The sequence below is a fragment of the Myotis davidii genome, unplaced genomic scaffold (assembly GCF_000327345.1).
Source record: "Myotis davidii unplaced genomic scaffold, ASM32734v1 scaffold1477, whole genome shotgun sequence".
NCBI lineage: Eukaryota > Metazoa > Chordata > Mammalia > Chiroptera > Vespertilionidae > Myotis > Myotis davidii.
This window is the reverse complement of record NW_006288182.1, coordinates 131,274-143,659: the sequence shown is the minus strand read 5'-3', so window position 1 is coordinate 143,659 and position 12,386 is coordinate 131,274. Positions and strand designations below refer to the sequence as shown.

General features: G+C 50.5%; 2 protein-coding genes across 3 annotated transcripts; both read right to left on the bottom strand.

Annotated features, from left to right (window-relative positions):
- Positions 1 to 2,523: 2,523 nt before the first annotated feature.
- On the bottom strand, positions 2,524 to 9,610 carry DQX1 (DEAQ-box RNA dependent ATPase 1). Of its 2 annotated transcripts, none has more exons than XM_006759995.2 (12): positions 9,259 to 9,610; positions 8,256 to 8,510; positions 7,839 to 8,023; positions 7,071 to 7,455; positions 6,494 to 6,727; positions 6,305 to 6,404; positions 6,044 to 6,202; positions 5,769 to 5,960; positions 3,924 to 4,043; positions 3,564 to 3,754; positions 3,087 to 3,277; positions 2,524 to 2,863 (listed from the first exon to the last, which is right to left on the bottom strand). In XM_006759995.2, exons 2-12 carry the CDS (start codon positions 8,490 to 8,492, stop codon positions 2,707 to 2,709), a joined length of 2,151 nt encoding a protein of 716 aa, XP_006760058.1. In that variant the 5' UTR covers positions 8,493 to 8,510; positions 9,259 to 9,610; the 3' UTR covers positions 2,524 to 2,706. The 2 variants fall into 2 exon arrangements, with proteins under 2 accessions (XP_006760058.1, XP_006760059.1); XM_006759996.2 differs by having other exon boundaries at positions 5,880 to 5,960.
- A 171-nt stretch (positions 9,611 to 9,781) lies between these two features.
- AUP1 (ancient ubiquitous protein 1) lies at positions 9,782 to 12,385 on the bottom strand (the record flags this gene model as incomplete). Its single annotated transcript, XM_006759997.2, has 10 exons — positions 9,782 to 9,957; positions 10,067 to 10,185; positions 10,371 to 10,486; positions 10,598 to 10,717; positions 10,848 to 10,950; positions 11,052 to 11,118; positions 11,333 to 11,406; positions 11,500 to 11,572; positions 11,832 to 12,016; positions 12,215 to 12,385. Coding segments are annotated over 10 exons (1,065 nt in total), but the record flags the coding sequence as incomplete, so codon positions are not given.
- Between the last annotated feature and the right edge of the window lies 1 nt (position 12,386).

Genomic DNA, 12,386 nt, shown 5'->3' with positions numbered 1-12,386 from the left:
CAGAGACTCGGCCTTTCCCGCCGTTTTCCGCCAGAATTGTCCCACGGCTGCTGGAACCTGAGGGCCCGACTGGGCGGGACCTTCAGTACAGTAGCCAATGAGGTGCGGAGAGGGGGCGGGCCGGCCAATGGGAGTTGCTTCCCCTAGGGACTCCGGGGGTCTTCTGCAGGTGGGTGGGACTTGCGGAGCCAGAGCAGGTAAAAGGTGATGCTGCGATGGGAGCAGCCCGCACTGGCTGGGTGGGTACCAAAGGTGTGATGGGAGGAAAATGCCAATGACAGCGGCGTAATGGAAGAGGTGCTGGAGAAGGAGTCTGACTGTGACAGCAACCAGAGGGTTATCCATGTTGGGCATCACATCTTTCTACTGTAAAATAATCGCTAAGGATTCTTCCTGTTGAGCCTCATGTTGTTCGTGTGTGTTCAAACTGCTGACTACATTCCTGACAAGGCGCTTGGGTGGCAGGGGAGACAGATAACTTCTTTCATCTTTCACTTGGTGAAAGAGAAAATCTAGGAACACTAATCCCGTTGGGACAGAGAGGAGGGAGGAGGAAGCAGGGGACAAAGTTAGTGGACCCAGTGGAGTTAGGATGAGCGGGACTTTGCAAATAATTAGAAAGTGATAGATCTAAGAAGAATCGCAGATAACTCCAAGGTTAGAAATGTAGAGGATCAGGATATCAATGGCGTTGTGGATGATGGAGAAATTGGGAAGATAGTACCAAGATAAACTCTACAGGAAAAACTAACTGCTAGACCTAGAAAGAATAAATTCTGGCAAAGTACTCTTGGGGGAAGTCAGTTGACATCCACATAGAAGTGGAGATAGAGTGATGACAGAAACTCCAAAAGAGGAAACTATTAAGAGAAGGCAGAGTTCTAAGGACTAACTCTTTTTCCCCTCCAAAGTCTACAAACACATTTACAATGTGCAAGGAATGGAGGTCATCAAAGTTAGTAGTCCAAGGGAAGGAAAGGGAAAGGGAGTACCCAGCTGGAAAGAAAGGAAAGCATGATGTCCCCGAGGTTGTTAAAGACTTTAGCTTGTAGGTGGGCCAGGGGCTGCTGGGAAGTTTTAGATGGCAAGTTGAGAGTTTGGGGATGGTTGCAATAGTCTTGAGGTTTAAGAAGGAGTAGGATTTAAGTTGTATGAGGACAAAAGGGAAGATTTTGTCTGATTCCTTTGGCATCCCAATTCTTTCCTGGAGGTAGGAGCAGTATAATAGAGGCAAGTGAGCTTCAGGCAGGGTGAGGCCAACTGTAGTCAAACTAATCATGTTCTGTATTAGTGACAGCTAGGTCAGCCATAGCACAAAGTCTTGACCAGAAGTGGGAGCCTGGCAAAGGGATATTGCTTGAGGAGTTGGCCCTGAGTCTTTGATACTGTGTCATCTTTAACTCTTTGTTTTTATAAATGTTATTATGGATTTTTAGAGAGAGAGGGAGGGAGAGGGATAGATAGAAACATCAATGACAGAGGAACATCATGGATCAACTGCCTCTTGAATAATCCCTACTGTAGGAGGATCAAGCCTACAACCCGGGCATGTACCCTGACTGGGAATTGAACCAACAACCTCTTGGTTCCTGGGTTGATGCTCAAATGCTTAGCCACATTAGCCGGGATACCTCATGCTGTATATGCTGCTGCAGAACCAACCTCAAATTTGGCACAATAGAAAAAGAATTTTTGTAGCTCAAAAGGAAGCACAAGAATAGGTTTAGCTTAAGTTGAGAATATGGGGGCATGTCAGTCCTTCTCCAATAAATAGAAGGCTAAGGAAAGGGTCCTACCCTATGTAGATTGTGGCTTACCCGATTCCTTTTATTCCAAGCCCAACACTTCTTTGAGAGAGAAGGAGGGAGGGAGGGAGAGAGAGGGAGAGAGAGAGAGAGGGAGAGAGAGAGAGAGAGAGAGAGAGAGAGAGAGAGAGAAGGAGAGAGAAGGAGAGAGAGAGGTTGGTTGTTTTGTTGTTCCACTTATTTGTGCGTACATTGTTGATTCTTATATGTGCTCTGACTGGGGATCAAACCCACAACCTTGGCATATTGGGACAAAGCTCTAATCACTTGAGCTATGTGGCCAAGGCCCCAGCCTTCCAATCCTTGAGACTCAGATTCCAAGATTTATATTTGATCTTAAACTTTTGGCTTTTTAAAAAAATATGTTTTAATTGATTTCAGAGAGGAAGGGAGAGGGAGAGATAGAAACATCAATAATGAGAGAGAACATGGACCGCTGCCTCCTGCACGCCCCCCACTGGGGACCAAGCCTACAACCCAGGCATATGCCCTTGACGGGAATCAAACCTAGGACTTTTCAGTCTGCAGGCTGACACTTTATCCACTGAGCCAAACCAGCCAGACTCGGCGCTTTTTTTTTTTAAGATTTTATTTTTTAAATTATTTTTTTTTATTGATTTAAGAGAGGAAGGGAGAGAGAGAGATAGAAACGTCAATGATGAGAGAGAATCACTGATTGGCTCCCTCCTGCCTGCCCCCTACTGGGGACAAAGTCTGCAACCTGGGCACATACCCAGACTGGAAATCGAACTTAGACCTCCTGGTTCATAGGTCTACACTCAACTTCTAAGCCACACCCGCGGGGCAACTTCCGGCTTTTAAATCTGGCTGGTTGCCTTGGTGCCAGAGTAAGGAAGTATTGAATACAATGAGATGAGATCTGCTCCATTCCTTAGGCAGGTCACTGCAGGACACAGGCATCTCTAAATTCTTGGGTGGAGGAGGATTCACTCTCTGTTGAAGAATCTGTCATTTCTTCCCTCAGCTGGTCCAGGAAGTCTCTGCTTTCACTGGGAGGCAGGTTACTCAGGAAGTATGGAGGGGCCAACTCCACCAGCCTGACACAGAGAGTCAGAATTAGATGATTTCTATATACGCTCTCATAAAGCATATTTTGAAACTTCTTACTATCCTTTCCACAAACCTTGTCTTCTCAAATCATGTTACTACAGACCACTATGATTCCGTCTTCTTCCTAAGGCTCTCTAACTAACTCCCCAGCCATATTTTTGGCCCCAGGAAGAGGAATGGGCAGTGTAGGAGGGGTGTCATGGAACTCACATCTGTGGTTGAATCTCAGAAACAATGGAAAGGCAATTGTCTTTGGAAATGGAGAAACTGTGGTAAATCACCCACGGTGGGGGCCTGGCTGGAGCCCGGCGGCTTCGGTAGCAGCAGGATGGGGAGAGCTGGGCCACATGCTTATGCGTTAGGAGCAGGTAATTTCCAGTCCCATCCGTGTCTTGGGCCACCTCATTGAAAGGCAAAGATATTGAAGGAATAAGTTATAGAGAAGAGGCAGACAGTAGAAAAAAAGTAAGGGGAGATAAGGAATTAGTAAGGGTGATGAGAGTATTAAAGTAAAGCATTTCCTCTAGATGTTAGAGCTCCTCCACACCAAAAGCTCCTTGTACCTCAAAGGAAGTTTCTGCTGGTTCTATAGAATCCTCTGAATGGCCATTTGGACCCCAGTTTTCAGAGATGGCATACCAATCTTTGGTCTCTCTGACTTCCAATCCTTTTATGCCTTCCCCTAACCTTAAGGAAGTATCCAGACACCAGTGCTTTCTGAAGGTCTCTGCGATTCTTCTCAGAGCCAAAGGCTGGTTGGGACAAGGGAAGTTCAATTCGTTGCATAAGTTCTAGGAGTTCTCCTCGAAGTTTCTGGGCTTGGCACAGTGCTGCCCAGCTTAGACCCCGAGCCTGGCACCAAGCCTTGTCTGCTCCACCTAGGAGAGGAAAGGGACCAGCTACAACTAAAGCCCTTAAGACCCCTGAAAGAACCAAACCCTTGGCCAAAGGGCCTCCTCTTCCTAGGCATGGAGATCTGTCAGCTGGTTGCACACCACTTGTGGAATATCTGGGATTCTATAAGACAATGCAGAGTGGGCCACTCACTCTGTAGAAAGGCTTCATACACCTGGATCAGAGAACTGTGGTCACCGTCCGCATGCTCCAGGGCCCGGCGTAAAGCAGCTTCCTCTGCACAGAGTGGAGGATGGGTAAACCCGGGGGCAGCTGCAGGCAGGAGAGAGGAAGGATGTTTGGGGGAATTCGAAAGGATAGCAGAACAGGTGGAAAGGTACAAAGGTAGAAATGTCACTTTGGGGACTTAATTCAAAAGATATTGATAACTTCTAAGTGCTATGCACTTTATTAGACATTGAAGGTAAATGAAAGACAGTCTCTGTCCTCAAGGAGTCTGGTGGGAGACAAACAAGTGAGCAAACCTGATGAGCAAGATAGGTGTGTGGGCCAATATTTGAACTTTGAGTAGGAATTAGCTCAGTGGCAAAGGGCTGGAGAGAGGATTCTGGACTGTGGGCACAGCAAGTTAGTAGCAGGGCATGTTTGGAGAACTGTAAGCGCCTAGTATGGGTGGTTGGAATGGCGTGCATGGCAGAGTTACGGGGGATAAAGCTGGGGAGGTAGGTAAATGAGTTTACAGTCTGTCTAGAAGGTAAAAAATAGCTGTTGAAGAGTTTTTAAGTAAGAGAGTCCCTGTGTTTGAAGAAGTTTAAAATTCACATGACTAATTAGGAGGCTACTGAAGGAGTCCAGCTGAGCACTGACAGAACCTGACAGTGAGTATGGAGAACAGCAGATTAATTAAAATAATACTTAAGAGATAAAAATGAAAGAAACCAGAGATAGATTAGTCTAAAATGAGGGTAATGGAGCTGCGGAGATGATGGTATCATTTTGTGGTGAGGTCATTTAAGAAAGTGTTCAAGTTTAGTTCTGGCTTGAAGTACTGTGGACTATTCTGGTAGACAAGTCCATCAGGAGTTAAACATATAAATCTAAGATTCAGAAGAATGGCATTGACAGGGAGATACAAGATTTGTATATTTTAAGTGTGAGGGTATCCCTTCAGAGCATGGGTGTGGATGAACTTGCTTAGACAGTTCAGGGAATGAGAAGACACAAAGGGCAAGAATACAAAACCCTGAGGTCCAACTTACAGTGGATGAGCAGAAGATGAAGCGCCCAAGTAAGACATTAAGGGAATGGTAGGGAGGTAGGATGAGAACCAGGAGGAGTGGTCACAGAGGTTTAGTGGGGCAGTTTCAAGGTGGGAGTGGCCAACATTCTGAAGTGTCAAAAGGTCATGAATGAGCCCTAGTTGATTTGGCTCAGTGGACAGAGCGTCAGCCTAGGGACTGAAGAGTCCCAGGTTTGATTCCGGTGAAGGGCACATGCCCGGGTTGTGGGTTCGATCCCTAGTAGGGGGCATGCAGGAGGCAGCCGCTCAATGATTCTCTCATCATTGATGTTTCTCTCTCTCTCTCTCCCTCTCCCTTCCTCTCTGAAAAAAGAGGAAAAAAAAAAGGTCATAAATGAGAGCTCAAAAGTGTTCACTGGGTTAGGTCTTCAGGTCACTGGTGAGCTGAAAGCTGTCTCAGTGTGGTGGACCTGAATCTGGAGTGTGGTGGGTGAGGAATACACTAGATGGAATAGGTGGAGATTAAACCATCTAGCTGAAGAGGAGTATAGGGTTGAGGAAGAGGGGGGAAGAGTCTGAGTAATAACAGATAGAAGAGATTCAAGCATGTTGAGAGGAAGAACCAGCAGAAGGAAAAGGCTAAAGAGACAGAAGAGCGATAACTGATGAAACCTGGTTCTTAGGCATCGCGTGGTAGAAACGGGAGCTCGGGGGAAAGGGCTAACCTTTGGAGCACCAACACACCAAGGGGAAGGACTGAAGTAGCCACAGGAGCCAGGGAAAGAGGTGAGTTATACCCGTGAGCATGGCAGCAAGGGTGAGCATCTCATCCACACACTCAAACTCGCATGAAGCCAGCAGGGCTTTGGCCAACTCAGGGGGCAGAGGGAACTCTGATAGGATGACACCTAAGTCTGACAGGTGTCCGTTGTCATCCAGGGCTGCCAGGTAGTCTAAGTCTTCCAGGGCCTGCATCAGTGCTTCTGGAGCTGGGGAGGAAACAGGGCTTATAGCACAGAGGACCTCAGAGCCTGTGGTCAGACAGCAGGACTTGGGCAGGAGGAGTGCTCACCAGGCCGGTCCAGGAAGTGACACTCCCCTGGCTCTGCAATCTGTCTCCTCTTTAGCAGTAATACCAGGGGGCTCAGATTTTCCTCACACAGCCTGGGTTGGGGCAATGGGGTAGCTTCTAGCTCTTGGAAGGACTTAGGATACAGGCAGAGGCAGGATCCTGAGGGGAAAAAGACCTGGGAAAGAAGACCACTGTAGATTTCTCGGGGCTTGCGTGTCAGTGACTTTCATGGGCGATGTCGGGGAGGACAAAGGCTCTTACCTGGAGGGGCCCCTCTTGCCCGTAGTTGTCTTGCCTTTGCCTGACACTTGCTGATTGGTCTCAACACTTGGGATTCTGCTCGGATCTGAGGATTGTACACCTGTCACCGCCCGCCAACCAAGGTCAAGACAGATTAGAGTGGGCCATTCATATCTTTAGCCTCCACAACCCCTCATCTTTGTCACTCACACTGCGAAGCTCCAGTCCTGAGTCAATGACATGCCGAATGGAAGGGAGGGAGAAGGAGAAGTCAGCCAGCCAGTGAGTGACCACAATCTTTCGGGCACCCGAGTCTGTGTCTTCATACACAGCCTGGACAGCTTGACCATGGCCTGGGTGAAGGGGCAGCACCCGTGGTGGAGGTCCTTGGATTGCCAAGGTCCCTACCTCCCTGGACAAGGATTCACAGCACAGGGAAATTTCCTGAGGAGAGGGTTGGGGTGTTAGGGCACTTCTCACTTCTTTTGGGTCACAGACCTCTTTGAAAAACTGATGAAAGCTATGGCCTTTCACTCTGAAAAAATGCACATACTCATAAAAGTTGGGGAGTGTTATAATTTCAGGAATTCATTGAACCACTAATCTCTGCATTTGATGGAATAAAAAAGAGGGTAGTAGACATCTTTACCCTGAAATCCTTGAGTGTTTCCCCAGGACCCCAACATAGTGAATACTACAACTCCAGTGTTCCTAACAAGCAGTGCTCCTGTTCCCAGGACAGGAAGGTGGCATAAGGAGCACCTCCTTTTGCAGCCCGTTTTTTTACCTCCTCACTGGGCAGGTACACTAGCACGTCTCCTGGAGCCTCCTTTCGACACAATTCAAGCACAGCTTGGCAGGCAGCTTCCACTCGATCAGGAGGGACAGTGTCCCTGTAGGTGGGAGTGGGACACCTGCCAGGCCCTCTGGGTACACGTACAATAGGAGGATTGCCCCAGAAGGCTTGGAGCTTAGGTTCAAGGGCTGGGTCAGTGACCACCACCACTTTGGGGTCCCCTGGAAGGTTTCCCAGCCTGGCATCTCGCAGCAGCCCCTGGAGCAAGTCTGAGGCCACTGACCGCTCTTGAACCTCATCCAGTACCAGCACATCCCAGGATCCAGTGCCCCGGGTTGAGGCCACCTCCTGAAGAAGCAGCCTGTCCCAGCAAAACCTGTTGACATTGGCAGTGGGCAGGAGTCAGTGCGGATATTGGCCAGCCTGTCCAGGGGAGTTTCTACCCAGGGAGCCTAGATTTTGATAGTTAAGGTCAGAAAAATACTGTGACTGAATTCCTTAACAGTGACCCACAACCTTACTGACTGGTGACACTTTGTTCAGAAGCTGTACCCCAGCTGGGAAAGTCAGACTTTTGTAATGAGTGTGAGGATGAATGTGAGGTCCAGGCTAGGATTAAAGAGTCTAATTCAGCAATGCATAGTGCATGCTTTAAAGGGCGAGCTGGGCTGAGAGGTTATGGTGAGGTGTCAGAGGGCTGGGCCTGCTCCTATTGCGTGAGGGGAATTAGATTTGAATCAGGCCTGGAAGAAGCCTCACCTGAGCAGGGTTTGGGGCCCAGTGCAATCCTCCTGGGGGATGCTGTATCCAACCTCATGACCCAGGGTCAGGTCCATCTCATCAGCAACCTGCAGGGCCAGGCTCAGGGCTGCCAGAGGGTAGGGCTGAGTGACAGTTACCTGGCATCCCCTAGCCAGTGCAAACTCTGCACACCACTGAGGGATCTGGGGTAGGGAAGGACAACCAGTCAGCAAGACACAGGACTTCAGTCGGAAGGGCTAGGGGAGCTATGGCCTTATTTGGGGGCATACACTGGTCTTTTACCACCCGGGGGCCAGCTTAACCTGACTCCTTTGCCTACCTCCCCCATAACCCCTGGCAGTCCAATCCCCCTCTGCCCAAGGAAGGGCCAATTTCCTAGCTTCTCCCCTTGTCTCTCCCAGAATCTACCCCCACCTGGGTGCTCTTGCCAGAGCCAGGCTCTCCGGACACAATCACCACTCCACTGGGGCTACTCTCCAATTGCTCCAAGAAGACAAAGCGAGCAGCCCAGATGGGCAAGGCTCGGCGCTGCTCAAGCAGGTCGTAGTAGTGGGAAGAGAAGGGAAGCCCGTCAAAGGGGTTCACAGCCAGTTCAGACTCCCCAGGGCTCAGGCCAGACTCTTCTGTCAGGCCAAGTAGCTGAGAGGCCATGACAGCTCACCGCAGTACCTACAGAAGGCAGGGCAGTCATTAAGGCCTCATACCATCTTTGCACCTCAGCCCTGATCCCCAACCTTTTACCCTCAGCTGGTAATGCACTGAGGTCCATCCTTCCAAGAACTTTTTAAAAAAAAATCATCACCTGAGGATATTTTTCCACCGATTTTTGCAGAAACATTGATATGAGCCATATTGATTGGTTGTTGAATCTGTAACCCAGGTGCCTTTGATCAGGAATCAAACCGAGGCTCTTTGGTGCCCAGGGCCCTCACTCCAACCCCTGAGAACACTTGTCAGGATCGTGTGTGTGTGTGTGTGTGTGTTTTTAATCCTCACCTGAGGATGATTATTGATTTGGGGGGTTGGGTGGGAGAGGGAGAGAGATCAGTCTGTTGCCTCCCATATGCACCACAACTGGGTGGCTTGAACCTGCAATCTAGATATGTACCCTGACCAGGAACTGAACCCTCCACCTACCCGTATATGGAGGTATACGGGGTAATGCTCCAACCAACTGAACCACCCAGCCAGGTCCTCCCCAGCACTTCTTGGCTGCCAGGAAATAGTGGAGACCTAAGTCTCCAAGTAAAGGACTATCAGAAGTGGATTATCCTGAAGCAGGTAGTAAAAATCCTGTGACTAACATAGGAGCCCTCAGGGGCAGCATGAATTATGTGAGACCTGGGGGAAGGACCCCGAGGGAAAAGGATAAAGAATAAAAGGAGGGGAGTAGGGCCACAGGATCCTGGAATCAAACCTGCTTGCAGCTCTGAGACGTGTCAGGACGGCAGCCAGTTCCAGAACCGCACAGCCAGTTCCCACCAACCTTGACCAGCATGAAGTACAAAGGTCAGTTCCGGCTCCACCCTGGGGCTTGGCTCAAATACAATTCTAGACACTTCTGGGGTGGAGCCATTTGCTCCGCCTTATTTAACCTAGTCAGGAGCCTATGGAAAACAGACTCCAGCCATCACATTGAGGTATGAACTCTATATAAACACCATGTTCAGTGAAAGGCATCCTGGGACTTGTAGTTTTGCAGCTGTTTCTTCACAAACCTGGGCTGAACACCCCAGCTGTGTTCAGTTGCTGTTGGGTCTTCAGTTCAGTTACACTTCCTTAATATCATTCATTTCTTGACATGAGGAGGCGATTTCTGACAGTTCCATTCTGACCACCCCCCACAAACCTACAAAGAAGACCTCATCCCCGTTCCACCCACACGAGGAAAAAGGAACCTGTTCAGGATGCTTTTTAGACCCAGAGAGGCAACAGAGACCTTGAGTGAAAGCCCTGAATTTAATGTGATACTGGGGGGAGCCCCATCTCTCCCTTTCTACCACCCACCCATCCGGCCTGTTGAGCTGGGTGAGGGCTGCCCCCAGTCTCCGTCCTGCGGCTCTGGGTGCCATCCTGTGCTCAGTCAGCCTCCTGGGCCTGTCTCTCTGTGAATCTCCTGTGGGACACAGGGGGGAGACATCGTGTGGGCTTTGCCATATTAACTCCATAATTAGCTCCCTTCTTCAACCTGCCCCTTCCTACCCATTACTCTCTAAGCCCCTCACCTTCTTGCATATTCATATAGTGCTTGCTTGCGCTCCTGTAGGCTTTCTTGCCGGGCCCAGGAGGACTTGGCAAATGTTAGGGCTGTGGGCTGAGGGGTCACCGGGCCAGAGCTGGGGAACTGAGGTGATCACAATGTCAGAGGGCTTGCGAAGTCATCATCATTAAACCTGCATCGAATGCCTACTTTGCAAGAGAGGCACTGTGCTAGGGTCTCAGGATCAAAACAGAGACATCAGGGAAAGGGAGTATGCAGACTGCCCCACCCACCCCAGGTCTTGGATCTGACCATTTCCTGGGTCTCACCTTGGGGGCAGAGGCTGTGGGAAGGGCCTGGGTCCCCTCAGTGATGTCTTCAGGTATGAAAGCTACAGCTCCCTCAAGTAAATTGGTGATGGTCAAGTCTACACATCCAGTCCTGGCTGGGGAGAAGGGAAGAGAGGAGAGGGGGCCTGTTTCCCTGCTCACCTTTCCCCCTTATCACCCACTTTTCCTCTCTGTGTTTTCCTGTGTGGGGCTACCCTTTCCCATACCGAGATCTCTCTGGATGACGCCCAGTGGCACATGGGGTAAAACCTCCTTGACTCTTTGAGCCAGAGTTGCCAGCTGCACATCAGGAGAAGGGCCAGGGGAGGGGGGAAAAGAAGACTGGGCTGCAAAAAAGAAATCCAAAATATGGTGAGTGGAGACGGGGAGGAAGGAAAGACTGACGAGCACAGAATAGGGAAGACATCACAATGAGCTGAAGGAAAACAAAAAGCTCGGTGTACAGAGACCACACACCTGACTGGGGGTGCAATCTGGCATGTCTTTGTCGCTTCATGTGCTCTGCTTTGTCTGCGGGAGTGAGTCGTGTCCCTGTCTGGCCCAGTTCTTTGGCCACCAGCTAGGGAGAATCGGAAGGTTGGGAGTGTCAAGGTCTCAAGCCTTCGTCCCTCTCCACCTGAGGAAAGACCCCGCCTCCACCCTGCCTGTGTACCCTACCACCTGTTGTACACGGAGGGCGAACTCCTCATTCCCCTCCCCCAGCTGGCGATGAACAGGACGGAGCCACCTGCAAAAAACAATCCAGGGCCATGCTGGGGGCACCTGCTGATACCTCTCTTCATGGGACAGTGGTGGTGAGGGCGGGGAGAGAGCAAATTCTTTGTATTGGCTCTCTGGTGGAACCTTGCTATTAAAAGATCTGCTAGTGGACAGGGCAGAGGCAACTACTTTCTTGACCCTGAGGTGAACTTTTCCCAGCCACCAAAAAATGAGGACAATACCTTACTTGGTACACCGTGAAAGGGACAAAAAGTGACCACAACAGTTCTGACACCCAGGAGGCATCTGACACCGTCTGAGAGGAAGGCACGAAGTGAGATCTAAGTCAGGGCGGGAGTGGGAAACTCTCCCCCAAGCCCCAAGGATTCCCTATGCAACATGCACTCACCACGGAGACTAGGGGTCTCTGGACTCGAAGGGTAAGAGGCTGTACCACATCCTGGATAGAAAATGGCCAGGAACTGGAAGGAAGAGAGAACAGAATGGGACTCCAGCCAGCCCAGCCGGCAGCTCATACTTGACTCAAAACCGGAACTGTCACACTGCCCACGTCGATACATGGGGACTAAAGGGACTCGGGGGTAAGTAAGAGCCAAAAGTGGACAGGAAGGAAATGAACGAAGAATGGAAGGGGTTAGGGCTGAAGAAGGTTCTGAAAACCCAAGGGCCCTCAAGCTTGACTACCAAGGCATGTGGAGGCCAATACCTGTGCTCACTCACCTGAAGCGCAGGAGCCCCTCCCGGCCATTGGTGGCCTCTTCCTCGGGGAAGAGCAGCAGAGGGGTCGGTGGAAGCCTCGTGGAAGCACAGAATCTCTTGAGTGACTCCACCAACTCCCCCCGCCCATCCATCTCCAGGAAGCCCCGAGACCAGCACACAAAGCTGGGGGGGCTATTGAGTAGAGGCTGGGAACAGGGGAGAGAGAAGGCAAGAAGAATGTTGTGAAGTGACAAAACTGACCAATGGGGGACGGGGGTAGAAACGGGGTTCGGGGTGCGGCTCAGTATCTGGTGGCGTCCCAGGCAACACCGGGCAGGCAGAGGGTGGCCTGGCGCTGGGCCCCCGGGCACTGCCCTGGGGAGTTCTGGCTTCGCCCCACTCACGGTGCTGCAGCTGGTGAGCAGGTTGACTATGTTGTGATCGAAAGGCGTCACGTGGTTGGAAATGAGGACCCGGACGCGGTGATCCCGGAGTCCCGAGTCCTCCTGCCGGGCCACGAGCCCCAGCACCGCACACATGGTCCGCACCACGAACCTGCGGGCGCAGGCGATCGTG

Coding starts and splice junctions, on each gene's coding strand:
- DQX1 (XM_006759995.2), bottom strand. CDS start 8,492: ATGGCCTCTCAGCTACTTGGCCTGACAGAAGAGTCTGGCCTGAGCCCT. Junction 3,755..3,923: donor GTATGAAGCCTTTCTACAGA/GTGAGTGGCCCA, acceptor TTCCTCTCCTAG/GTGGAGCAGACAAGGCTTGG. Junction 3,278..3,563: donor TGTCTGGATACTTCCTTAAG/GTTAGGGGAAGG, acceptor CCTTTCAATGAG/GTGGCCCAAGACACGGATGG.